Raw genomic sequence first — 27,993 nt, 5'->3', positions numbered from 1 at the left:
CAGTGGGATTCCCGTGAACAAAAAGGACAGCTGCTGCCGGCTCAACTTGGCTGCAGTCATGGCTCGCCTCTCCTTCTCAGAAGTGGGCCTGCTGCTCCTGTTAGTGCTGGCTTTGGTGAGTATTCAATCTACTCAAGTGACTTTGACATGGACACACTGGGGCATGCTGCAGGGCAGAATGCAACCTGTCATTGCAGGACAGGGTTTATTTTTGAAGTGGTCTAGTTTGCAATTATTTGCAGCGGTTTGCGCTATGACCCTATACCAAGGGTGTCCAAACTTTATTCACTGAGGGCCACATATAGAAAAACATACGAAGGGCTGGGCCCCTCACTAGAGCTATAATGCCTGATAAGTTTAGTTATAAGTTGGCAAAATCAACCAAATGTAGTGGGGGGGGGGGTTTATGATAAGGATGCGTTTCATTTCACCTTCCTGGTCCTGGAATGCGGGGGAGGGGTGCGGTGTTAAGGGGAAATATGTATTATACAAATAAATTATTGGGCTTTTTCATCAACTAAGATTTGTTGTCAACTTTAATTTACTGAATTTATTTGAATATCGGGCTACAATGAATAATGTGTAATATATTTTTTTAAATGTAAATATTTAAGAAGTACAATATAAGAGAAGCAGAAGTTTCAGGTGTGGGCCATAATTCATTATACTTTTAGAATTTGCTGCGGGCCAATTCGAAATGGACCAATGGCCGTAGTTTGGACACCCCTGCCTTATAATGTTGAAATCTTGGACACTGTCTTCGTCTCTGTTTACCCGCATCTAATTGGTCCACTGCTTCAGTCGTGTTACGCTTTGAATACCATTTGAATGAAAGCACTGTTCGTCAGTATCATCAGTATTACCTTCATGTGCATGTTTTGTTTAAAGTTGAATTCATTCTAACTTGGATGGATGTCTTTGTCACTTTGTCTTGTAACATGACGTCACTTGTTCTTCATGTTGGCATGGCTGTTTTTTGACACACTAACTCAGAAGTTGATTTGTATGTTTGTCAGGAAAAACGTTTGACATGAGAGCTCCAATAACCCACACAAACACTCACAACCAAAAACACACACTGTATTTATCTACAGGGCGCTACATAAAACAAACACATGAACATACATGGAAGGGCTCAGCACCGTAAAAGATGGAAGAAAGAATTATATATATTTGATTAAGAATAAGAGGATGCTTAGGTAAAGGGAGTCCATTGGAGCTTTTGAACACAACTTAAAATAGCTTGAAATCTGGTGTTCTTTGTGGCCTCGCTCTGGACATGCCGCTGCACAATCTCTAAATGATTTATTGCTTTTTTTCTTGAGTAAAAAAATGTATGAACATTCCACTCAACCAGCCTGCTAGTAACAAAGACAGCTATAATTATCTCACTCTCTCTCATGCCCGGCGCCGTGGGAGGGCCAGGGAGGGCCAGGCCCTCCCATTTGACATTCTTGCCCTCCCCAAATAAACACGATTTTTATTATTTATAAAAATTAAAAAATATATTTTTTAATTTTTTTTGTTATAAATAAACTGTGAACTTTTATGCTACGATGTATGTGATGTCAGATAGTAACTAAAACAAAAAAATCGCAGGCTACGTCAAATAAATTCATGTCTGTTGTGATTTGTGATTCGTCCACATTTAGACCAATCACAGCGTCACACTCTGCCGCCTATTCTGGATTTGTTTATTGTGCATTCTGTAGACTCCCATTTATGTTTGAATTACAAAATGGACATCAGAAATTGGCTCAAAAGGTCTAAGGATTTATTAAAACGAAATAGCGATGAAAGAGCTGCAGCCGGTGGTGCTGCTGGCGACCCTGCACCTGCCGTTGCAGCAGTACGCCTTGCCTCGGCAAACCCCGGGGTTGAGTTAGCGAGCCCAAGCCTTGACTCATCAAGGCGGCCGCCACCAACGCTGTCCTCCGAGGCACAGCTCCTTGTGCCCCTACCGTCACCACCTGCGTTGCCACACCCTGCACCACACCCGCCAGCATCCTCCTCCTCCTCCGTGCCGGTGTCTCCACTAGACGCTACCTCGCAGCACATCAACAGGTATTATTGGGCCAGCAACCGCTCAAAGACCAACAGCCCCAGATGATCTTGGGGTTAATAAACCCAAGCAGGTGAAACTGGATCGTTATCAGGGAGATTGTTTTCAGGAAAGAAACGCACTTTAGCCGCTGCATGGTACACAACAGACCATGGCTTGAATATTCGTTAAGCAGATGCAGCCTTTTGTTTCCCCTGTAGACAGTTTAAAGTGAATACGTCTTCATCTGATGCGGCTTTTACTGTCAAAGGTTTTGGCGACTGGAAACACGCATTACAGACTGATAAAGGACTGCTAAGACATGCCGCAACAAAATAACACATTTCATGTGAGAGTTTGTGGAGAGAGAGATACGCGAGGAAACACATAAGGAAATTAGTACTTTGGTGCAGATCAGCTGCACGGAGCCATTATTACGTGTCAGCTGTCGTTGATATTGTAGCTTTTTTAGCTGTCAACCAACTCCCTCTCAGAGGTGACCACGATTCACTCCACAGCATGTCCGAGTCAGGCAGTGGGCTCTTCCTGTCGCTGTTTGAGTATGCAGTACAACAAAGATGCAGAGTTGGCCAAAATAATGGACAGCATTCCCCACACAGCAACACACACCTCTCACGACATGCACAATGCCACAATAGAGCTAACAGCAGCTCATCGTCTCCGTCTCTACTATTTCTCTCCGAGTGCAGCGATGAGGAAGCTGCCATCCTTAACCAGTGTGCCTTGCTGGTGATTTACCAGCAGGGCCGGACTGGGACAATAAGTCAGGCCGGGAATTATACACCCAACCAGGCCACTACCAGTTTTATTTTGTGTAATTTTCCTGGATTTATTTGTCAATATTTACAGCGTTGCTGCCCGTAGTGATAGCCATAAACTTTAAAACTACCCCAGAATAAACATATGGACATGGGTTACTATTTTTTTTTAAAAGTGCAAATCTATTTAGGAACCTATCCATGTGAACATATTTGAAGTGGAGGTGGACCTCAAATCCTATAGGGGGGTCCGGGGGCATGCGGAAGATTTTTTTTTTTAAATGTTGGACTTAAATGCATCAATCTGGTGCACTTTGAGGGGGAAATAAAGAGACTACTACACCCATATGAAACAGAACTGTATACATTTAAATAATCATAAGAACATGGCCATAACCAATAACATACCATATCCAATATGGAAAAACATTGAAACTTGTTTATTTATTTGTTTTTGGTTCATTTATAGTTAGCATGGCATAGTGTGTCTGTGCTCCTGAACCAGCCTCACCGTCTCCCTCCTCTCCCTCCTCTCCCTCCTCTCCCTCCTCTCCCTCCTCTCCCCCCTGCTCCTCTTTGAGGCAGCAGCAAAGACTAGTTTTAGCTCTCAACAAGTTTTTAAAGTTTATCTTGCCTTTTTTCACCTAGTTAACTTTTTTTTTTTTTATTATTCATCTATATTTTACTAATCACTCCCCCTTCAAATGGAAATATGTGTTTACATAAATGGTGACCAAACCGTTTGAGACCCACAGTGAACTTAGACTAAGTTAACTATCTAAACACTCTAAAGTCCTTTACCTCACCTGAGCTGTAGTTATCAGCCTCTCAGTCTGACAGCAGAGGACTCTCCTCCACCTTGTTGACAGCTCATTCCGTTAGCGCCGCTAGCTAGCACCGGATGCTAACAACAACAATACACGTAACCAGTGCATGCGCTTTCTCTCTCGCTTGCTCGCGCCACACACACACACCCTCCCGAGCTTGAATGACACGAGACCAATCGAGGGCATTAGTGTATGATCTGTATGAAAGTGGCCATGTCGGCAGGCCACATCATGAAGACAGCCAGTCACCCTCTGTGAGGCAGAGTCAGACCCACATTTGCGCAGCGTTGCGTTCACAATACATTTAAAAAATGGCCATCGGGAAACCTCCCGGTCCTCCCGATGGCCAGTCCGGGCCTGTTTACCAGTGTCTGTGCTGCCACGCACGCAATGTTTCAAACGTGGTTTCTATGTTGCCCTTTATTTGTGTGTGTATTTGTGATAAGTGTGCGTCTTTGCGCAATGCTGTTGGCCTTGCTGCTTGATATATATTGTGCCGCAGGCCCGCAGCACGTGACGGTGTTGTGTGCCCTCCCATGAAAATCATATGCCCTCCCTTTAGATTTGTTCTGGCGCCGGGTCTGCTCTCTCTTTCAGAGAGAATTGGTTGAACTGAAGCAAATACAATTTCTAAGCTGGTATAAATGTGGCATTAATGTTGTGTTGATTCAAAGTTCCGATCTGGATCTAGAGAGTTTTAGTTTGGGGCCACGGACTCTTGGTTACTCGTCTCTGTGTCTCTCATTGTGTTAACCTTTCTCTGAATTACAGCATATGTTTGTATTTGCTTAATGTGCATTGAACCAGTTTACCGATAGGGTTGATATCATTTGGTCTTAGGGAGGTGAACAGGTGTGTATTTTCAGCATAGCTATAGAAATAATTGTGTGTTCACTGAGGATTTTTTCCAGTGCGACGTATAGAAAGTGAACTGAACACAGGAGCCACTGCCTCAAAACCAGAATCATAGCTTATGCTGTTCCTGGTTTCCTTTTCCCACACGGTCACATGGCTGATCAACTGTATTGATCCGTGCTGTCGTCTTTAAAGCCCCTCACATCACCTTTATTCTTAATAATTAGCTCCCAACAGTGGTTCATGTTTAAATTCAAGCTTCTTAAATGTAGTTGGTGCTATAGCGTTGAAATATATTTTATATTTGGAGCTCGTCTTAATTCTGAGGAAGGAAGGATCACTCGTAACTAAAGTCATATATAATCATATTGCCCTTGTTTCACACCTTGCTGCTGCTGACTGTGTGAAGAGTTTGATAATGTTATTTCATTTGTATAATTGTCCAAAAATGAAACAAATGGAATTGTTATGTGTGGTTTCCTTTCAGGTGCTCAGTGCCGAGTCAGGACCGAGAAGGCAAAAGACCCTGAGGAGGAAGAAGAGGGAGTGGATCATTCCTCCTGCCAAGCTCATGGAAAACACTGACTACCGACACAAGGAATTCATTGCCAAGGTTTGATCCAAATATTATTTCACACACAGTCATTATAATGTGTAGACTGGATGAGCTTCAATGTTAAAAAACTAAATAAAAACACTTGTTTCTGTCAGCACTTTGCCTGCAGTGAGCCAACCTGTTTAAACTGGTTTCAGTCCTCAGCTGCTATTGGGTGATTTGGCCCTGGGCTGCAGTTCAGGCTAAAGAGACGTTTTAACAGAACGTTCCCAAGAAAACACTGATAAGAAATAGGGTATGGAACATAGTATACCGGTAACGAGTGTATGTAAGAAGCCACGCCTGCATTGGTGATTTATGAGTACAAATATGTACCTCAAGCAAACCTGTTATTCACTTTTATTTGTGCAGAGTGATAAATATGTATTGCTATAAATTAGCGCTTGGCAACGATTACCATTTTTAACCGTGATTAATCGCATGCTTTTCTTCGATTAATGCGCAAAATTCAATAATGTATTCAAAAGTTATTTTAAAAGCACTGCTATAACAAAAGTGCAATAACATTTGGTTTGCAAACACTTAATATGCTTTTTAACAGCAGTATGTAAACACAGTAGCAGTTTAAAACATTTCTTGTAAATCTCAACATCAACATTAATTAACGTAATCAAATCAAATATAAAACCAAAGCTATGTGCCACTTAACAAGTTATCTAGTTAAAGAGAGACAAGTTACCCTCAGAGTCCAGTGAGAAGAAAATTAAACTTTGCAGTGTTTACAAATAACTCCGCCGTCTGGAAGAGATGTCAAATGTCCATGTTTCTGTCCTGCCACTTTTCTTCTGTTTCGGTCATGTGAGCGCTGCAGCCGTCTTAGGCCCGCCCCAAATGCTCTCATTGGTTGAGACGCGTAATGACGCCCATCCTAAGCCAATACTGATCAACATCCCACCCCTCCTGTGACCCATGGTTTGGCTGTATGTGTATTCAGAGCCAGTGAGCAACAGCATTTTTAAATATTAATTAAAACAACTTTAATGATCAGCCTTAAGTCATTAATTTGTTAACTGTCCAAAACCAAAGTGGCTTAGGTTGAATGTCCTGCAACACTAATAGAGGACTGAACTTTGAGGTTTAGTCACAGTTTCAATCAACTCACTTTGTATTACTGTAGTTACATTACACAGGATATGGATGTTATCGTCCTGAATACAATATTGAAAGATTCTTAATAGAACTCTGGTTTGAAAGCTTGGGTTGGCGTCTCCTTCAAAGGTGCTATTGGTTCAACAATAGCCAACACAAGCGTTTGAATTGAACATTTAAATAGCAATTGTCATAACATTGTTAAAGAAGCCCTATTATGCAAATGTGAAGGTGTTCCTCTATACTGTGACATGACAAAAGGTCTTTCTTTTTTTAATGGCAGGCAGATGGGGAAATTTGGGGCAGAGAAACTCAGGAACTCCGGGATTGTAGCCTTTGCAGACCATTCACATTCACAAAAACCTAAATAACACACTACAGGAGAGGAACACCTGAATAGCGAGTCCATGATTCCTCTGTCTGTGTTTTGTTGTCAGATACACTCTGATAAAGACTTAGGTGAGTCGGTGGACTATTTTCTCACTGGAGAAGGAGCTGACAAGGAACCCTTCAATCTCTTTGTAGTGGACCGAAACACTGGGTTTGTCCGCATCACTGAATTACTGGACCGGGAGAAATGCCAATTCTACAATGTAAGTCTTTCTTTAAAGTTCTACTGTCCTGCAACCTGATGAAGACTGGAGGGAGAATAAAGCTCACGTTCCTTCAGCCACAGAGCTTTACTGAATGTCACTAGCCTACCCTTGTGCATATATTGTTTTGGACTTTTGTTTCAGATCAAGAGATTGATTGTCATTATACTTGAGATACTATAGATGAGATTTGGTAGGCTTCTCAATGCATTTAAAAATAACAACTAATACATGTAAGCAGGGATTAAAATGGTGATTAAAAACCGTTATAGCAGCAAAGAGAATACAAATAAAGAAGGCACTAGTAACGCCCAAATATTTCAGAGGATTGTCAGAGTTTTGTGCAAGCAGATTTGTAATGTTAACGAGTTAACCTGTATGTAAAGTTTAAACAAGGAAGTTACCTGGCTTAAATTCCCAGACCTTAAGAAACGCATTTGTGACAACCAAGCGCCATAGGGACGAATTATGCTTAGTTTAATAGGTATGTATTTTAAGAGGCTTGGCACACACACAAAACAGCAGCGATAAGAAAGTGCAGATGTGACAGCTGTGACATCCACAGTCAGGCAATGGATGAAAGTTCATTTTCTTTCTTCTGAACAAACAAAAAAAAATGCTCCGGAAGAAATCTAGTGAAGCAACATTGACTTGAGGTTTGGGTGTCTGTATTCTATCTTCAAAGATCAATAGTAAAGTGTTTCTTCATGTAACGCATGCAGCTAACAGGGGTGGCAAGGTTCAAAGACGGGACGAAAGCAGAGGATGATGTCCCACTGGCATTCACGGTTCTGGACCAGAATGACAACCCTCCTTATTTTGAGCTGCAGATGGGCAACATCGCAGAGGAAAGCAAACCAGGTAGTTGAACACATATCAGCTGCTGTGAGAGAATGATGGAAACAGTCAGAACTCAGAATATCTTACTGTGTATTTCTGCTGTCAATCAAATGTGACCAAAACACAGTCCACATCAGAGTTGGTCAAAGTACTCACATACTTTACGTTTGAGTTCAATCAGTAAAGCAACATTAAAAACAATAAAAGTCCTTTATTTAAAACTTAATTTAAATAAAAAAAGATGACATTATAAATACACTAAAAGTGCTAAAAGTACTTATTTTTCCTAATAGCCCATACCTACAGTAACCAACAGGGGCCAACGCGTTACAATGGCCTTACATTATGTTGAAGACACTTCAGCTTTAAAAATTCCACAAAACTCAACGGAAACGGGGAAACTAAAAAGTGATGCACGCGGCTGGGGTCGAAAGCGCTTGTTGATGATCGGGGATTATAAATTCTGCCATAAAATGTTAATTTTATCTGCATATTTTAACATGTGATGTAAAGGCATGATTCGTTCCGATAATATTGCAGATCTGCTGTAAACTAGCTAACGTAGCTAACCTAGCCATATATTATAAATATACTGACAAAGCACACAATTATGAAACAGGCTTACTCTGCCAACAGTGGCAGTTAGACACAGCCGTGGGAACATGTTTCAAATGGGGGGTGCTGTGGGGATGACACCAGGGCTGGTTCTGACCAATTTGCTGCCCGGCAAGATTTTAGCTGGCAATGAAAAACCTCTACAAAAGACCAATACACTAGAAAAAGAGAAACGTATTGACATGGTGGACAGCTTACATAAAAAGGCTTAAAATGTATTTAGTATTGTATGAACATGTTTTAATTGGGGGGTGGACTTCACATCCTCTAGGGGGGTCCGGGGGTGCCCCCCGAGAAGATTTGTTTTAACATTTCAAAGTAAAATGCTTCAATCTATTAATCAAATAAGTATGTGAACATTTCCAATAACCTACCATAGCCAATAACAAATAAATGTAGGCTAACTTATTTTATTTTTGTGGTTCATTTATATCTTATTTTATCAGTTAACATTTATTTATGCATATTTTGTAATCTCTCCAGTTGTAAACGATAGTTGTGGTTTACTGTCCTATAGTACACGTTGGAATGATTTCAAACCTGTTTTTATTTATCCTAATAATCATAAAGGTGTGCCTTGGAAATATTTGTTTACATAAATTGTGACCAAACCGTTTAAAACTGATCTGAGGACCACAGATGGAAATCAGCTATTAGCTATAATCTGGCATATTGCATCTCTTCTCTTTGCTGAGATTAATTTGTGTATGCATGGTCCTTCTATAAATAAAAACAAACAAACCTACTGAGATAACTTAGACTAAAGTTAACGAAAATTCGTTTTTTGTGTATTATATTTGTATTTAATTTCGTGGAAGTGCAGATTGATGGTCCTCCACCAGGGGGTGCTGCAGCACCCTCAGCACCCCTACTTCCCACGGCCCTGCAGTTAGACAACTTTATAATCCCCAAACGCCAACAAGCGGGCCGTTTCTTAATCTCGAGGAAACTGGTTTCCAAGCCAATATTTCAAGGATGCTACGTCATCGAGTGCCGCCGAAGGACTGTTCCAATCTCCAGCATACTTGGAATTCCACCGAGGCGGCCGCGTCCTTGGTTTGGGGGAAATTTCGAGGCTGCACATGGGAAGACTTCGCGTCCTTAAAATCCCCACAATGCTTTGCGCACGGACCAATTTCAAAAACCCTTGCGGAGAATGGCTGAACCGACGCAGCACACATTTAAATGTAAGTATAGACTACTGCAACTTCCTCCTGGCTGGTGTACCTGCATGTGCCATCCGACCTCTGCAGCTCATCCAGAATGCAGCGGCTCGTCTGGTCTTCAACCTTCCTAAATTCTCCCACACCACTCCGCTCCTCCGCTCCCTTCACTGGCTTCCGGTAACTGCTAGAATCCACTTCAAGACACTGGTACTTGCTTACCATGCTGCGAATTGATCTGGCCCTTCCTACATCCAGGACATGGTTAAACCGTACACCCCAGCACGTGCACTCCGCTCTGCATCAGCCAAACGACTCGTTGCGCCCTCGCTGCGAGGGGGACCCAAGTTCCCATCGGCGAAAACACGTGGGTTTACTGTCCTGGCTCCAAGATGGTGGAATGAGCTCCCCATTGACATCAGGACGGCAGATAGCTTGCACATCTTCCGGCGCAAACTGAAAACTCATCTCTTTCGACTCCACTTCGAGCGATAGAACTATTAACGAAGCACTTTTATACTAATAAAGGACTGGCTTACCTAAAGCCAGAGTAGCACTTGAAATGTTTGGCTCTATGAAACCTGATGTACTTATATGATTCTGTTTTCTTCAAGGTTGTGTCTTCCTGGTCGAATGTACTTATTGTAAGTCGCTTTGGATAAAAGCGTCAGCTAAATGCAATGTAATGTAATGTAATGTAATAAAACTATGTAGTGGCGTAGAACATGTGTTGGTAAATATTATATTATGTTATATATATATATATATATATGGTATAATATTTGTTACATTTGTTTGTTATCACCAAAAATGTGTTCCGTGAAAGTAAAGCAAGTTCATAATTAGATAGACATCGTGAGGTATTTATTTTCGGTACAGTTTGAAACCGTTAGAGAGAGTGGCACACTTGTTAGCCTGTTCCATTCTTCTTCGTTTTTCCGGAGCCGTGGCTTGGAAGCATACTTGCTTCGTTTCTGAAGGAAGTGACTTGGAAGTACGCGACTACCAAGCCAGCATCCTCGCAATTGAGAAACACCCGCGCTCTGGTCCTCGCTGTGTGCATCACTTTTTAGGTTCCCCGTTTTCATTGTGCAGCGGTTTCTTTTTCTTAAGCGTTTTGTCTAAACTATCATATTATAATATTTAATCTTTAATTAACTCAAAAGTTAAACAAAGGCAAACACTGTATGTGAATACTAGCTGTGAACAGATTCTCTGAAATGTTATGGTTTGTGCTGTTTGCTGCAGGAAGCGTTGTTATGCAGATCAAGGGGAAAGATAAGGACCAACCTGGAACAATTAACAGTGAGATCAGCTACAGGATCGTGAGTCAGGAGCCCGCAGGCACCAGTCACATGTTCACTCTGGACAGAAAGACGGGCCAACTGTACGTCAAAGAGGAAAACCTGGACAGAGAGGTGAGGCATATCCAACACATCTCACATGTGTTGCAGCACCTTTCAAAAGAATAATGCTTAATACAGAGTGGCTGCGAGGTGGTGTGGCCTTCCTTCAATTGGAAGGTTGTGGGTTTGATCCCAGCCCTTGCACTCACCATATCGATGTATCCTATCCCAAGATACTTTACCCAAGTCGCTCCCAACGGCAAAGCCAATGTTGTGTGAATGTTTTCTTACTACTCTGTATGAATAAATGGGTGAAAGATGACTTGAAGAATTTAAAGCGCTTAGAGGGGTCGTAAAAACTGGATGAAGTGAAATATAAATACAGTCCATTTACCATAAAAGAGTGTGCAGCCCTAATCTCCTCAGGCAGGTTGCTCCAAAGCCAGGAGCCCTTACAGCTAAGGCTCTATATCCTTTGCGTTTCAATCTGTACCTTGGAACAACCAGCAACGACGTCAGGATCTCAGGTTGTGGGAGTGGACATAGGGCAATAAGAGGTCTGATAAATAACTCCAGCTATGCCTCTCAGGGCTTCTGAAAGGAAGCCAGGATTTGTGTGATGTGGTCGTTTTTTCCAACCTGAGTTCAATTCAAAAGCAGAGTTTTGATTAAGCTGAAATATTTTTAAATGTATGCCAGGGAGGAGAGAGTAATCAAATGGACTGGTAATTTGGCTGGAACAACTGTTTCAAACGTTTATGGAGTAAGAAATAGTCTGAGCTTGTCAAGGGTGAGGTTTTGGTCGAATATCAAGACTTTTGCAGTGCTGAGTGATGGACTGGGACAGAGAACCTATGTGATGACTACTAATCTTTTAGCTGCAGATGTCTAGAAGGCATTTTAGCAAGTAGACTGTGTTTTGATAGTTTCAGGATCCCAGGGTTTTTACATAATTTGAATTAAGGCGGGATGAAAATACTTTAGTTGGAAAAGTATGTCCTTTGAAATTCAATCAAGGAACAATATACAGCAGCAGGCGCGCCGGATTCATTTTAGAAGTGGGGGGGGCCAAAAAAGTGCGTGTGTATGGCCCAATCCCAAACCACGCCCTACACCCAATGGCCCCCCCGCTTCCGGCGCCCTAGTGTTAGCAGCACTGTTTTGCCCTGAAGGTCTGACTCACCCTGCACAGTATGATCACATGTCATCAGATATCAGAAGAATGTGCCTGTTTTCCCTCCAACAGACTATCGACTTCTACAAACTGGTCGTAGAGGGGACTGATATGGGAGGGGGGTCCGGCGGCCTAGTAGGGACAGGAACAGTGGAGGTCAAAGTCCTGGACATCAATGACAACATCCCCACCCTGGAAAAATCTGAGGTACACACACACACACATACACACACACACACACACACACACATTCCATTACATCATTCCTTACGTTCTCAGGCACCTTGCTGTACATGTATACAAAAAGAAGAATGCAACAGAACGACTTTTGGATGTTTTGATTTGTTTTGCTCAAAGTGCATTTACTCAAGTACTGTACTTAAGTACAATTTGGAGATACTTGAGTATTTACATTGTATGCAACTTTGTACTTTTCCTCCACTCCATGTATTTAATCCCTTTAGTTACTTTACAGATGTGGATGAATGATGTGAAATATAATCAAGTGTTGAATCAGACTTTAGTTCCACCTGGAGTAAATCCACCAGCTACCCTGCAGTATACAAAGTACTTCAAACTAGCTGCACCTTCACCAGCTTTGAGAACACTTTCATGATCAATCATTATGAAACATATCATATATATTATTCTGAAATGGACCAATCTGCACAACGACTACTTTTACTTTAAGTATATTTTGATGCTAATAGTTTTGTACTTTTCCTTGAGTAACATTTTGATTACAGGACTTTTACTTGTAACAAAGTTTTCCTACACTCTGGTACTTCTACTTTTACTCAAGTACAAGATCTATACGTCTTCCATCTCTGCTCAAAATAAGTATGTTACCTTATTTCAGTGTTGGATGCAAGGTAGACTTTAATGGACTTTGGTTGGAAAGCAATTGGTTGGAAAGTGAGGAATGCAAACCTGCAGTCTTTCTGCAAGAGGTGATTCTACTTGTTTCAAAAATAAGTTTGATTGTGTAGGACAGAGGCGGATTTAGGATTGTAGGAGATCCGGGGCTTAGCCCAGGAGTCGTTGGGTTGGGGGGGGTGCAGGGGTACAGTGCTATTTTTTATAAGTGGGGGGTGGACCGAACATCCTTTAAGGGGGTCGTCGTCTCCTCTCGGGGGGCATGCTCCCCCGGGAAGATTTTCTTTTAAATATTGAAGTTGAAAGCATCAATCTGGTGCACTTTGAGAGCAACATGAACCCTACCTTAATAACACCTTAAAGCGGACAAAAGGCACTGGAGAACACTCATTAACACCCTTTAATGAAGCAAACTAATGCCTTAACTCACTCAAATAGTCGTTTACTTATTAAGGTGTAACGAATGTGCGTAGAGTTTTAAAGGATGCGGATAGTCTCACCTTGATTCTGGCGCATTGCTTATCGTTTTATAGATCTATTCTCATCCACTATCTTTGTTTGTGACGTAAAGAGTGTAAGAGTCACGTTTCTGAATCGGACACTGAGTGGATGCAGTCACAGCCAATCGGAGTCTGATTCAGAGGGTTGCCTGTCAGTTCTGTTGTTATGTACTGAAACGAGAGCCGGTATAATTCCACGCGCGAAAACAAAATAAAAAATGGAATACGTTATTTTAGTGTCTTAAAAGTAGACTGAGGTATGAAGGGTTAACGTTACATCTTAGGATAATTTTTAGTCATGTTCTGTATACATACTAACATATAAGGGTATACTTAGTGTGGTTACTCCATGTTTACTAGCTATAACATTAACGTTACATCACTCTTTTTCACTTCTTACTCAGTCAGCCAGAGTGCAGATATCACCATTAGATTCACAAACCTGAAACATCATCCATTTCTTCACTGCTGGTGATGACATTGTTGTCAGCTGCTGATACTGCTGCTGCTGCTTGTGGCGGCTGCTTCGATGACAATAACTTTCTAATATCCATAACTTTATAGGCCAGGGGTGCCCAACCAGTCGATCGCGATCGACCGGTCGATCGCGAGGAGATTCCCAGTCGATCGTGAGATGTGTCTAAAAATAGAACAACAACATTCTGTTGTATCGTTAATGTTCTGTAACATAATCTTCCTGTGCCAGAATAATGCACTTGAACGCATCAAAGCTTTGTGATTGGCCGGCGTGACCCCATGTGTCGGGGCGTGGCTGGTGGGCAGTGGGCACTATTTCGCTGACGTTGTCCGTGGGCAACAGGAGTGACCTTCCTCACACACACAAGACCGCAATTATGGCAGAAGCAAAACATATATAATTTTCACTCCGAGTGGGAGGATGATTATTTTTGTATCTATTCCAATTCAAAGTCCATCTGTCTCATCTGCAATGCGAGCGTGGCTTTATCGAAGAAGGGTAATTTAGGAGCGGCATTTCAAAACAGTGCACAAACGCTACGAGACGGAATTCCCTCCTAATTCTGCCCTACGCTCCAAAAGGGGAGGGGCCTGAAAGGACAGCTAAATGCACAGCAGTCCATTTTCACCAGGCCCAACAACAAGAGCAAGGCTGCTACCAGAGCATCTTATCGTGTCAGTCACGTTCTTGAGAAACACATGAAGTCTTTCAAAGACGGCGAAGTTGTGAAAGAAGCATTCCTGGAGGCTGCTGACGCGCTTTTTGGTGACACTAAAAATAACAGTAGCATTTCAACAGGTTTTTGATAAAAACTCAAGTTAGATAGCGTTATTAATCAGCTGTACGTTTTAGTTTGTTTGAATTTATTCATTATAACTTTTGTACAAAATGGTATAAGAATGCAAACATTAAGATCTGTTCTGTTTAAATTGATTATAGTCTATTATCAATTCAGGTTAAGAAACTAGTGTTGCTTGCATCCTATTTTAAAGGCATTTATTTTTATATTCTACTAAAATGCAACAAAAAAAGGGTTTGATTCTATTAATGTTGTCTTTTTTATTGCACTTTGGCAGCAGATTCCTGTGTAGCTTCAGATCTGAGTTGTCTTATTAGTAAGCCTAATTTATACTTTTGTAGCAACACTATTTTTATATAATGGCAAAGAAAGGGTTCAGAGTCTTTTCTTTTTTCCCTGTGTCATATGTGGCAGCACTGTTCAATGTTTCTTGAATACATTACCCACTGTAGTGACGTGTGAATAAACTCCAACTCTGTATCAACAACACTGTTGTGTAGCTTCAGTTAAATACTTGTATGTGTGTAGATTAGACAGAGGTAAGATAAAGGATCTGCAGTATTTTATGAAGTATTCATCGTACAAAGGTCAGTTTTATACAAGTAGAAGTGTGTATTTACCTGGTAGTAGGCTGTCAGTAATGGCTACGCCTCTCTATTTGGACTGGTAGATCTCGGCAGACTGGCAACTTTAAAAGTAGCTCTCGGTTCAAAAAAGGTTGGGCACCCCTGGTATAGGCTATTAGCTTAAAACTCGTCAGGCACTAGGAAGGATCACTTCTTCTTCAGGGCAGGCTACGCAGTACGCAGGCTAATGTCCCACAGTGGCTGCCTCTCTGGTGGACTCCGGTACTGCACATTACTCCTGAGACGTTTTCAAAAAAATGTAATTAATTATTTTTTTTTTTTAAGTGACACATCCGGGGCTTTTCAGAAAACATCCGGGGCTTGAGCCCAAGTAGCCACCTCCTAGCGCCGCCACTGGTGTAGGAGTCTATAAGACAGTGAGCATACTTGATGTATTACCTCCTATAAAAAACAAGTCTAAAATGTGGGCTCTGATCCCACAAAATGCACTGCATATGGAACAGAGTGCTCCGTAAACCCTCAGCCAGACACCAGTGTTGTGTATTAGTAGGAAGAGAACATTAATAAAGCACGGGGCAGAGGATATGGGTGCTTCAATCAGGAGAGACGGTTTTTGATGTAATAAAAATACATATTTATTGCACAGATGAACAAATGAATGCAATGGTAATTTTGGCGATTAGGCCCCGTTGTGCAGGAAGTATCATTCGGGAGGGTAGAGCCGATCCGATGAAACCCCCCTGGGGTCTAGACACTGGTGGTGGTGAATGGATAGTTGGGTCGGTCTGAAGAGGAGTGGCTTAGCTTGACCCTGGATTCAGCGGGACGGGAGGAGAAAAGGGGGGGAGGAGGGTTGTCTCGAGTCACCTGGAATGACAGCTGTCAGAGGGGAAAGCGCAGATTTAAAAAGATTAGACGGAGCGTTATGATAGGCTCTTGGGAATAGAGCGAAGTGATTGGTTAAGCTGAAGAGTGACGCCCCCGGTCACTTATTGGGAGGAGAGAGAGTAGAAACATGGAGATAGAAATACATGAAGAGTAAAGACGGTCTTCCTGGTTGAACTTGCGCTGAGCTTCATTAGTTTCTTTACTGTTACTCTTGCTTAACCACCACAGCATCAACTCCCGGTCATACACTTATTCTCTTAACATTGTATGTTACTGTGGTTACACTGCGCCCCCTATTGGCAGGAGTATACACACAACAACCAGCAAGCCTTAGAGAGGTCCTGACTTTTATTTTTGGCTATATTGTTGGTCAGCTTGGGGAGGGTGTCTCTCTCGACTGTTTACAGCAGCCGCACTGGATTCTGAAAACCACAGAGCTTGCATCGTTTAAGCTCTGAAGGTGAGTGCTTTAAGCTGGGCAATGACTATCAGTCAGGCACACCAAATGTTTACGGAACAAGATGGTCTTAAGCTAACCACTTAATGTTTGTCTCAAAGTGCATCAGAGCTTTAAAATGGAAACTTTTCTTTAATTATTCCTGTCATTTTTAAAACTGCGACACAACGCCTATTGCAGAAAAAGTTATATAGCAAGTGAGGTGTGAGAGGCAGATAATTAAGAGGGAGAGAGAACAAAGGGAAGAGGTGAATGAAAAGAGAGATGGTGTCTGTCGTGTGACACGTTACCTTTACTTTAACGATTTAACTAAGCATTGACAACATTCATTTTCAGACAATTTGGGATCCTTTTAGTCTTTTTTGCAGGTCCAGATTATAATGTTGATTTTTCAATTGATAATTGAACTCCGTTGAATCTGAAGACTAAGGCGCATGGTGAAGCTCTTGGTGCAATCCTTGTTGGTCCAAACAGTCCGGAAGCCATCAATGGAAAAGTGCTAGTCAGATATATCCTGGTACAGGTCTGTGCATAAGGTGCAGCCATGTTTTCATAGAGCACATTAAAGTGTGATGCCACTGCTACTCTTAGACGGCTGAAGGGTTAAGGCACGGACACACCAGGCCGATTATCGGCGTCGGTGGGCGTCAGGCCGACGATGAGCGTCGACACGCCTTACCCCCTGATCCCACCGGAAGCGTCTGCACTGCGGCTGCGCCGCACTGCGACCTCCTCCTGCGTCATAACCCACCAGGCGCGTTTCAAAACGTTGCGGAAGCGGAGCGTCGTGTGTGCAGCCTCGCAGTTGTTGGATGAACGTTCCACTTCCTGCCTGCGCCGCGTAAAAAATAGGATTCATCCTATATTTTAGAAATTCCTTGCGGCGAGGAGCTTCTGGGACGTTCGAGCCGCGGCGCAGCGCGGCACAGCGGGTCTGGTGGAATAGCACCCATTGACTAGAGTGGCCGCGATCGCTAAAAACGCCGCAGCCGCAACGCAGCGCTGACGCTCCTGGTGGGATTAGGGTGTTACTCAGATTGGTGTGTCCCGCACCGTCGGGTCTTTTCCGCCGTGCCGACGCCTTTTCGGCCGAAAACCCGCCGATTCAACATGTTGAGTCAAATCTGAGATTTCATTTAACTCCAGCTCTCGACACAGGTTCGGGAAAGCCCATGAGCTTCTCGCTGTAGAGACACACACCTATTTGTAGTTTGTTTATATCACGCAGTCTGTCTTCCGGTTGTTGCCTCTTTTGAATGACGAATACACACTACCGCCACCTGCTGGTAAGGAGAGTTATTGCCACTCACACATGCGCAGTTCGTACGTGCTTCTTGGCCGTCGGTGTGTTCCAGTAAGACACATGGCCGAGACGCAGAGACGCGAGGCGACGCAACAGCCGTGGTCCGTCTGTGTCCGTCTTTGTTGTCAGAGTGGTGGGTCCGGGCCTTAAGAGTATGAAGCAGCAGATAAAAACTAGTTACATTAATGAATATTCAATTTAATGTTCAAAAATACTATTTTGATTGACAGGTTACAGGTATGATCAGTGGTTTAGGGGTGGGACTTTCTGGCACAGTACTGAACTGATTTTAATCAGTTATTAGTGCTGAGCAACAATAAAACAATTTAATCGCATGATTTTCTGCGATTAATCACATTGTTATGTGCAAAACAAAAGTTGTGTATTGCAAACTTTTATTTTAAAAATACTGCTATATTAAAAGTGCAATAACATTTGGTCTGCAAACACTTCAAACAAATAAGGTACTTTTTAACAGTAGTATTCCCATTATTACATTACATTGCATTTAGCTGATGCTTTTATCCAAAGCGACTTACAATAAGTACATTCGACCAAGAAGACACAACCTTGAAGAAAACAGAATCATAAAGTACATCAGGTTTCATAGAGCCAAAAATTTCAAGTGCTACTCAACTGGCTTTAGATAAGCCAGTCCTTTATTAGTATAAAAGTGCTTCGTTAGTAATTCTTTGTAATTCCCTTTACACAGCAGCAGTTAAAACATTTCTTGTAAATCTCAACTTCAACATTAATTAGTGTAAACAAATCAAATATCAAACCAAAGCTATTTGCCACTGCAAGGGCATTAACATTGTATCTAGTTTGTAATAGAAGTCACCCTCAGTGATCAGAAAATCCTACTTTGCAGTGGTTACAAATAACTCTGGTTCTATCAACTCCGCCGTCTGGAAGAGATGTAAAATGTCCATGAAAGAGTTCGGTACCTTTCTCCATGTCCCTAGTAAATACTGAATGTGTAATATGTACATTTCCTCAAGGCTCCTGGGGCCTTTATTCTTTAACATCTACAAGCTAATGTGACATTTTAACTGTGCTTTAAAAGTAACATCAAGAAGGCTAGTGACCCAAGGGTCAATCAAGGATTCAATTACTTTTCTTATCTCAGCACTGAATCTTAACATCTGCCACATTACATTTCATTTAGCTGATGCTTTTATCCAAAGCGACTTACAATTACTAGGGGTGTAACGGTTCACAGAAGTCACGGTTCGGTACGGGTTCGGTACGGGTTCGGTACAACAAGGAAAAGCAAAAAAAAAGTCCCAAATGCATAATTCCAGGTTTGTTGTTATTTATGTTTGAACAGTAGCAAGTTTCAGTTTAAAAATAAGGAACTCTAACATTTTGAATAATTAACTGCATTACACAGTTAAAAACAAACCACACTCAGATGGCCATAGTATCTATAATGGCTGAACAAAAAGGTTCATCAAGCTGTAAAACTAAAAATAATGTCTTGAAAATCTTACATCATAAATAATAAGAAAGTGTTTCAAGAGCGCAAAGTCGTTGAAAAACATATGCCAATAGCTTCCGTTATTTATTTTGGTCTCTCGGCTCTCATGTCTCTTGGCTTCTTAAAAACAGCTGGGATCAGCTGTTGAACTGCTGTTGTCTTTTCCCGGGCTCCGGTGATTGGCAAATCTGGGTGATGCCTTCTGATATGATTTAGCATGTTTGGCATGTGTTCCCATGAGCATACCGCACCGCTGTCTAACAACGCAGACACACCGTCCTCGTCCGATCCACCACTCGCACTCCATCGTTACGGAGCGTCCACACAGCAGCGTGCGTTGACGGAGGTGGGCGTATCTGAAGCTTGGGGATTTTTTGCGAGCAACACGACCAACAACCAATCACATGAATCTCCCGCCCCCGACATACAAAGCAATAGCAAAGTTAAAACGAAGTAAACTGGATATAAAATCCCCAAACAGGCGAAAACCTACCAGTTTCATCCACTGTCTCTGCCACCTCCCTCCATGCCTCGCTCCTCTGGTTTGTATCCCGGTAGATGAACAGAGACTGATCATACAGCACCGGGTGATTCACTACCGCTATAATGAATTTTCCCTCCATTTTTTTGAATATGAGGAAATGACCTGCGTAGTCTCTCCCAGCATACACGCGGTTTGATTGGCTAGCGATTGTACTGGCAGATTTGAATAAACGGGATTTCATTGGCTGACGCCTCCGTCGAGGCGTCAAAAGTTGAACATTGCTCAACTTTTGACGCCAGCTACGCCAGCAACGCTCCACGTCGCTTCCCAAAATGCAGTTCGGCTAAAAGTGACGTCACCCCATTCAAAGTGAATGGGCAGAAGCGTTGGAAGCTTCAACGCACGCCGCTGTGTGGACGGGCCGTTATTGTAGTCCACAGGGAACCCGAAATGTTCCCACACAGCTGATTTAAAAGAAGCAGGTGGTTCTAGCTCCTGTGTGTTATCTGAAATCACCAAACTAACTTTTCTTCTTCTTGTATTTTGTTTGTTTTGTTGTGTTTCTTCTTCTTCTTCTTCATTTGTTGTTTAAGGGCGGCTGGCAAACAGCTTTTAGGCGCAATACCGCCCCCTGGATTATAAATAGTGTAATGGATACTGCCCTGAATGACAGACCTTTTTCACACTCGTAAAAAAAGGCGTATTCGTCGTGTGACTGCATGTGCCGAACCGTGACGTCCGAACCGTGACGTCCGAACCGTGACGTCCGAACTGTGACGGGACGAATACGGATACCGTTACACCCCTAACAATTACCAATTGCAGGGACATTCTCCATGGAGTAACTAAGGGCTAAGCGCCTTACTCTACTTAAGGGCACACTAGTGGTCACATTATGAGAAGCAGCAGCGTTCAGTTTTTATGCAACAGATATCTGATACTCCTCGGTGCTGTTTAGTACAAAGTCTAGTCTAGTGCTGTCAAGTCCACTGCACTTAATTCAGTCCCCACACCTCCTTTGTTTATGTTGATGAATGTATCTCTTTCATTGTTCATTCGTGCTCCTCAAATGAAGACAAAAAGACAAAAGTATAGCGATGTAAAACATAGCCACTGGCCTCTGCAACTATGATGAGACACATGGTAACATGCGTCTCATCATATATGTGGAGAGCGATCGTGAACTGGCCTCTTTCCCCAAACCCTATCGGTTGCCTTTTACCTCTGAAGAGTAGATGCTTTGATGATAACTGGAAACATCAAGCAAAAAACACCAGTTCTGTAAACAGTATAGCTGACAGTAAGACTTTGACACATACTGTTGATCTAATTTTTCGAATCATATTTTCTGTTTGCAGTACGATGGGGAAGTGGAGGAAAATGTTGCCGATGTGATTGTGATGAGAATCAAAGCTATTGATGAAGACCTTCGACACTCAGACAACTGGCTGACTGTCTTCAAAATCACCAAAGGAAATGAGGATAACTTGTTTTCAATTGAGACGGACAAGGAAACCAATGAGGGCGTCTTGAAGCTGATGAAGGTATTTATGTGACTTTAACACCATTGTACTTTATTTATCACACTTACTGTAACAAGTGTTGAGTGGTGCCCTAACATTTGCTTGCTGCATCGTATCTGTTCTTGTCCTTTCACTCAATTGCTTTTTCCTCTACAATCCGGTCCAAACAGGCTGTGGATTTTGAAGATGTCCAGAATCTTGAGCTTGGCCTGATCATTACAAACGTAGCTCCTTTTGTGAAGGGTGGTGCTGTATTAATGGATGTGGAGGTCCAGATTGGAGAGGGTAATCCTATGGCTACTGGAGCGGGTGGTGGAGGGTGGAGGCGGAGGCGGCGGCGACGGTGGAGGTGGAGGCGGAGGTGGAGGTGGAGGTGGAGGTGGAGGTGGAGGTGGAGGCGGCGGTGGAGGTGGAGGTGGAGGTGAAGGTGAAGGTGAAGGTGAAGGTGAAGGTGAAGGTGAAGGTGAAGGTGGAGGTGAAGGTGAAGGTGAAGGTGAAGGTGGAGGTGAAGGTGAAGGTGGAGGTGGAGGTGGAGGCGGGGCTGGACCTGGACTTAAGCCAGATGTTGGGGTTGGGCTTGGGCTTGGAGTGGGTGTCGGTATTAAGCCAGGTGTCAAACCAGAAACAAAGCCTGAGCCAAAGAGCTATTCCATTAAGATAGCAGTGAAAAACGTTCCAGAGGATCCAGCATTCATTCCAACCACCAAGAATGTTCCTGTATCAGAAGATCCAAATGAAGCACCCGAAGATGGAGTGATCACAGTGTTTGCTGCTATCGATCCAGACACAGGGCTACCAGCTGAAGATGTCAAGTAAGTCATGCTGCAGGAAACATTACTTTAACCACTAATTTACCATGTTCACCATCTTAGTTTAGCAATTTAGCATGCTAACATTTGAGTTATTTGCTTTACAATCACCCAATTAACATTTTGACTTGGTGATGATGACCCAATAGTTTTCAAACCATACCACTCAAAACGATGTCTATCAAACTAATGGTGGCGTTATATGATAAGTAAGGAGATGACCACATCAATGCTTCGTTCGGAACAAAGACTTGCATAAAAACGTGTTAACATTTGCAGCACCTTGCAATTCTTATGTTCTGCAGCTTTCTGAAACATTAAACACGCGAATGCGACAAGAAAAGAAACTTCAGTTTTTCTGTAGCTAGATATCATTTGTTCCATCAAGACAAATTGTTGAAGTGAATATCCCTTTCCTCTGCCATTTCTACCATCTCAGAGGTTCTATTTGACTTGACCAGTTGACTTCCCTATGTCCTTAGTTTAGCTAGTTGTCTCCTGGCTTTAGCTTCATACTTAAACACATAATTCATTACATTACATTTAGCTGACGCTTTTATCCAAAGCGACTCACAATAAGTGCATTCGACCAACAAAATACAACCTTGAAGAAAACAGAATCATAAAGTACATCAGGTTTCATAGAGCAAAAACATTTCAAGTGCTACTCAACTGGCTTTAGATAAGCCAGCCCTTTATTAGTATATAAGTGCTTTGTTAATAGTTCTATCGCTCGAAGTGGAGTCGAAAGAGATGAGTTTTCAGTCTGCGCCGGAAGGTGATAATTCTCATCAATAAAGTAATTACGTGTTTTTCCCCAAATGTTGAAAGTATTACTTTAACCAAATTCTTCTTCTCCTTCTTTGGTTTACTGTATATTACTTATGTTAATGTTTTTGGTTTTTTTCCTACTTATTTGTTCCTAGTTATGCCAAAGCCCTTGATCCAGAAAACTGGTTTACCATCGATGAAAAAACAGCTGAGATTAAACTCAACAGGGTACCAGACAGAGAGTCACCTTTTGTGGTGAATGGTACCTACATTGCCAAGATTCTGGCGATCACAGATGGTAATCCCCTATTTACTTCATAATCGTGTTGGCTTCTTGATTCATTTCTGTTTGAATAGGCGCTGTCTTTCTGTACTGAAGGACTCTCAATAACTCAACACAACAGACCTCCATAAAAAATATTGCAGACACTATTAATATAAATATGGAATTATACTAGGACGTTAAGGTTTTCTCCAATGTACAAACGCAAACATTTCCCAATTTGGGATCAATAAAGTACTTCTTATTTTATATTATAATATGCTGTTATGCACTCCAGTCTTTGTGCTGTTGGATTTATTAAACGGTTGTCATCCTCAGACAGGCCATCAAAGACCGCCACAGGAACAATAGCCATTCAAGTCCTTGACTCCAACGACCACTGTCCCACTCTGACCACCACCCACAGCACCCAGTGCACTGATGACACAACTGTCTATGTTACTGCATTTGATGAGGATATTGATCCCAACGGAGCTCCATTCACATTCAGAGTCATACCTGATGGGACACGAGGGAGCTGGGACGTAGAAGTCGTCAATAGTAAGAAAAAGTGGTTGGAGGCAGAAGAAAAAAACTGATACAAACGATTTTCTATCTTTTAGCGTTATTTGTGATTTGTGTGGTTATATTCTTTTAGTATCACTAAACTGTAATATTACTGAGGTTACAAGCTAAAGTAATAATGATCTTAACAGTGCTTTTTCCTTTGTTGTCAACAGAGACGAGTGCCGCGCTTCACTCTCATGATCCACTCTGGCCTGGCTTATATGAGGTTCAGGTGGAGGTGTTGGATGCTCAAGGTCTATCTTGCCCATCCAATGAAATTTTTACCGTGGACGTGTGTACCTGTGTGGAGACAAAAGACTGCAAGATAAAGGCAGCCAAATTAGAAACTACTTCAACCGAGCTCTCTGCCCCAGCTATCAGCCTCCTGCTATTGGCAATGTGCTTATTGCTGTGTAAGTTGATCTTTAACAAATGCCTACAGTACACCTTATTAGGGATTATTACGGATGGGTCGATAAAATACATTTGCAAAATTTTTTAAATAGTAATCCATCTCCATATGTTTATTATTGGCTAGTAGATTTAAACTATAGTGCTATCACTATGGGCAGCACCGCTGTAAATATTCACAAATAAATCCAGCAAAATGGCACAGAAAAAACTGGTAGTGGCTTGGCCGGGTTTAATTCCCGGCCTGACTTATTGTCCCAGTCCGGCCCTGAATGTATTTCATGAAAATCAAACCATTATGCATTGAATTACAAGAAACACGTACTGACAGTGTGATTTATATACAAGGGGGCATACATTCATCAGTGGTGGGGTGATGTATTGGACTGAATAACATAATTAGTCCACTGAGACAAATGTAATATTTGTGATATTGGGCTATATAAATAAACATTGATTGATTGATAATTGAATAAGTGCCCCAAATAAGTATGGCTTAAAAAATGATATGAAAGTTACTCCCAATTCCCAACTCTCTGTTTTTAGATGTATTCTTAACACTCTTATATGAATAACATTGCTAATATTAAATACTCTTGAGCTCAACTGAACTTGGCTTAACATTGAACTGAATGCTTCTCTCTGCAGTTATTCCTCTTCTCGTGCTGTTCTGTCAGTGTGGAGCAGAACTTTTTTCAGACAGTTTTCTTGACATGCCATGGGAGACCAAAGAGCAACTCATGTCTTACCACACTGAAGGCAGAGGCGAGGATAAGGTTGGCTTGCAATGTTGTTGTTTTTTATTGGGAAGAAAAGTATACATATACTTATTTTTAGTTTATCAATACAGAGAATCAGACAATATCCTAATATTATTGAAAATGAACGTCTGTATAGAGATCAAGAGGCAATGTTGGTGAAAGGGGACGAACAGGAAGGTTTAACCCCGTCTAATATTGCTAAACCTATATGTGTTTCTGAGATAACATTGTCATTCTCCTGTTCTTTTTTCAGGAAGTTCCACTCCATAGTATAACTCTATCCTTGGCTCCCCAAAAGACATTTGGGACAGCACAAGGATCAAATTCCAAAGGCACTATTACAAATACTATAAAAAATAACCAGACAATCCATGATGAATTTTTGGAAAGGTTTCGGGACACCAGGCAAAGTTGGATGGAGGTCGACAACAACTCTCACAGGGATTTTGGCTATGGTTATGGCAGCGCAACGATCAGCATAAACACACTACAACACACGAGAGCTCACACAACAGCTCTCTATGAGCATATAGCCTTACCTGACGCTTTCCTGAATGATTACTACTCACAGGTACGTTGTTAGCCTTGCATTCAGCTGTTTTTTTTCTTTTACAGAATTTCACCTTTAAAGAAATGTTCCGAAATTAATGACACCAGTGTCTGTGCTATTCCTTTACCCTAAACAGAAAGCGATGTGTGCTTTGCCTGCGAAGGACTGTTCTTTGGAGTATCGTTTTGAGGGCCAGGGATCCTCTGCTGGATCTGTGGACTACTGCAGCCCCCTGGAAACTAACAACGACCTGCAATTCCTCGATGACCTTGGGCCAAAGTTCAAGACTCTGTCTGATATCTGCTCCCCTCCTAAACCAACACCCACACCTTCCCTGACACACAAAATAGTAGGTGCTGTCCAAACCACAGTAAATAAGGTTGAACCTGTTGTTATGCCCAAAGTTGAGCGAAGCATTGAAACAGATCATACTGATGTCAAGAAAGAGACAGTCATGTCATCTACTAACATCTCCAAATCATCCGTCAATACTGGAAGCACTGCCCATCAATCCATGACACTTCCTAACTCTAAGGTTACTAACATCAGTCATTCCAACACTCTGCCCCATCAAGCTCATCATTCTGCCACTCTGTCCCATCAAGCTCGTACAGTTTTCATACAGCCAGTTTATTACGCCACCAACCCTGTACTACAGCCCATGCACTATGTAGTTCAACCACAGCTACAGAACACGGTTATGCTAGCAGAGGGGTCCCATGGAGCTAATTGTCAAGGCTTGTATGTAGTCAGTGGGCCCCAAGGCTCTCCTCCTGGGCTAGTGATTCAGGGCATTGAGGGCCCAAAAAGCCCTGCCAGTCCAGTTAGCCCCACCTTCTTTCTACCTGGTAGTCCAGGTGTGTCTACAGGCTCAGGCCCTGCAAAGGGTTGGAAAATGATAAGGCCAAATCCCGATGGTGAATACATGTTAGTTCAAGATAAGAGTAGACCAGATGATGCAGGTGAGGTTGACCCATGCTCGTCTCAGGGCAATTTGCCCAGAGGTGCAAATCCTGGTAAAAGAGGGGTTGGGCAGCCAGGAGTGATGGGGTTAGTGCCGGGAACAGCTTTTGGAATTGATGTTGGGAAATCAGGAATGGGAATGGCACATGTGATGACAGTGAAACCAGAGGTCAGACAGGTTGGACTGTGGCAACCTGGGGTGACTCAAGTTGGCATTAGGCAGGTCAGTACAAACCAGTACCAAGAAACTACGCAGTTGCAGCAAACAGCAGATACCAGTGGTATTCTAAAAGCCTCAGGAATTAATTCACCAAAGGAAGACAAGACTGCAACAGTTGTAAATACCATCATTTCAGCTGAAACCCATCCATCAAACGAAGAGGTGTTGATATAAAATCAGTTGAAGGATCCAGTTCAGAACATGAATTATGAAATGGTTGAGGGAAAGCGTGATGTCCCCTACATATCGATGCCTCTCGAGACAACACTTGATGATGAGGATCCTGATAGGATGGTCCAAACTGCATTTGAAGACAAATTGGGTATCCAAGAATGTCCTACACAAACATCAGAAACAGCTCCAACAAACAAATGTACAGATATGGTAAGTCAAACCACAGAATCCGATGTCCCACAACAAAACTCAGTGGAATCAGAACAGCAGGAAAATCATGTTCCTGCTAAAGGTTTTTTGGAGGAAAATATAACTCTGGTCAATCAAATGTCGCCCACAGAAGTGTGCCAACCTGGATCAGATGTCATTGATTTAGTTAATACAGGCAGAGAGAGTATAGAGATATCAACAATTCCTCAAGGAGAGGGATCCACATCTACTTTAGAACACATCAACATTGTAGACGATCAAATACAAGATATCACAGAAGTAAAAGTTGTTGAAGAAAGGAAGAAAATGGAACAATGTATTTTATTATATAAAACTTAAATATGTTAAAAACTGTGTTAAAACTCTGTATGCCATAGTCATGTATCGTATAGTTTAACGCTTTAGCAATATAAACAGGATGTATAACAGAAATCCTTACATGGGTAAAGACCTATGTAGCAAAGTACGCACTTCCTCTTTCGAGGAGATGAACATCTGTTATGCACTTCCTCTTTCGAGGAGATGAACATCTGTTATGCACTTCCTTGCGGGAAGTGAACATTTAACCACAAAGCAACAAAGAAGGACACCTCTAACGCACCTTGCACGCACAGGATGTGACAAACCACGTGAAAGAAGAGGATATAAGGAGACTGAAGAACATTGGAAATCAGTTCCTCTTGAACTCAGTTCTTCTTGCAAAAGACTGAACCAACTGGCCAACGCTAATTAGTAGTATGGCAAGACGGATCACTGATCCTGATCTAGTATCAGCAGACCTAGCAGTGCCTCTTGAACTCAGCATCTCTTGCAGAAAACTGAAGAAACCCCGATACTAACTAGTAGTGGGGAAAACCTAGACGGAGCAGATATAATATATATCTGAGCAAAAACGCAGTTCATTATTATTGATGTGTGGTGTTATAACTTGTGAAACTTTAAATAAAACTACCTGTTCGCACTTGTGAGAGGAAACTAAAGT

General features: G+C 42.1%; 1 protein-coding gene across 1 annotated transcript; it reads left to right on the top strand.

The window, feature by feature from the left end:
• The first annotated feature begins 18 nt into the window (after positions 1–18).
• On the top strand, positions 19–27,991 carry LOC117546544 (desmoglein-2-like). Its single transcript, XM_034216757.1, has 15 exons — positions 19–115; positions 4,990–5,115; positions 6,645–6,800; positions 7,523–7,661; positions 10,667–10,836; positions 12,011–12,145; positions 21,149–21,334; positions 21,484–21,622; positions 21,777–22,125; positions 23,049–23,191; positions 23,495–23,716; positions 23,896–24,135; positions 24,782–24,909; positions 25,148–25,465; positions 25,581–27,991. The coding sequence occupies exons 1-15, from the start codon at positions 59–61 to the stop codon at positions 26,799–26,801; spliced, it is 3,729 nt and encodes a 1,242-aa protein (XP_034072648.1). The 5' UTR covers positions 19–58; the 3' UTR covers positions 26,802–27,991.
• Positions 27,992–27,993: the final 2 nt, after the last annotated feature.

Source organism: Gymnodraco acuticeps, unplaced genomic scaffold (genome assembly GCF_902827175.1).
Source record: "Gymnodraco acuticeps unplaced genomic scaffold, fGymAcu1.1, whole genome shotgun sequence".
In the NCBI taxonomy this organism is placed as follows: domain Eukaryota; kingdom Metazoa; phylum Chordata; class Actinopteri; order Perciformes; family Bathydraconidae; genus Gymnodraco; species Gymnodraco acuticeps.
The sequence above is the reverse complement of the archived record's forward strand: the minus strand, read 5'-3'. Positions and strand labels throughout refer to the sequence as shown.

Bases quoted from the DNA above. Each gene is read 5' to 3' on its own strand.
- LOC117546544 (XM_034216757.1), top strand. From the start codon at position 59: ATGGCTCGCCTCTCCTTCTCAGAAGTGGGCCTGCTGCTCCTGTTAGTG. The intron at 116-4,989 runs GTGAGTATTCAA...GTTTCCTTTCAG, and splicing joins TCCTGTTAGTGCTGGCTTTG to GTGCTCAGTGCCGAGTCAGG. The intron at 23,192-23,494 runs GTAATCCCCTAT...TGTCATCCTCAG, and splicing joins GATTCTGGCGATCACAGATG to ACAGGCCATCAAAGACCGCC.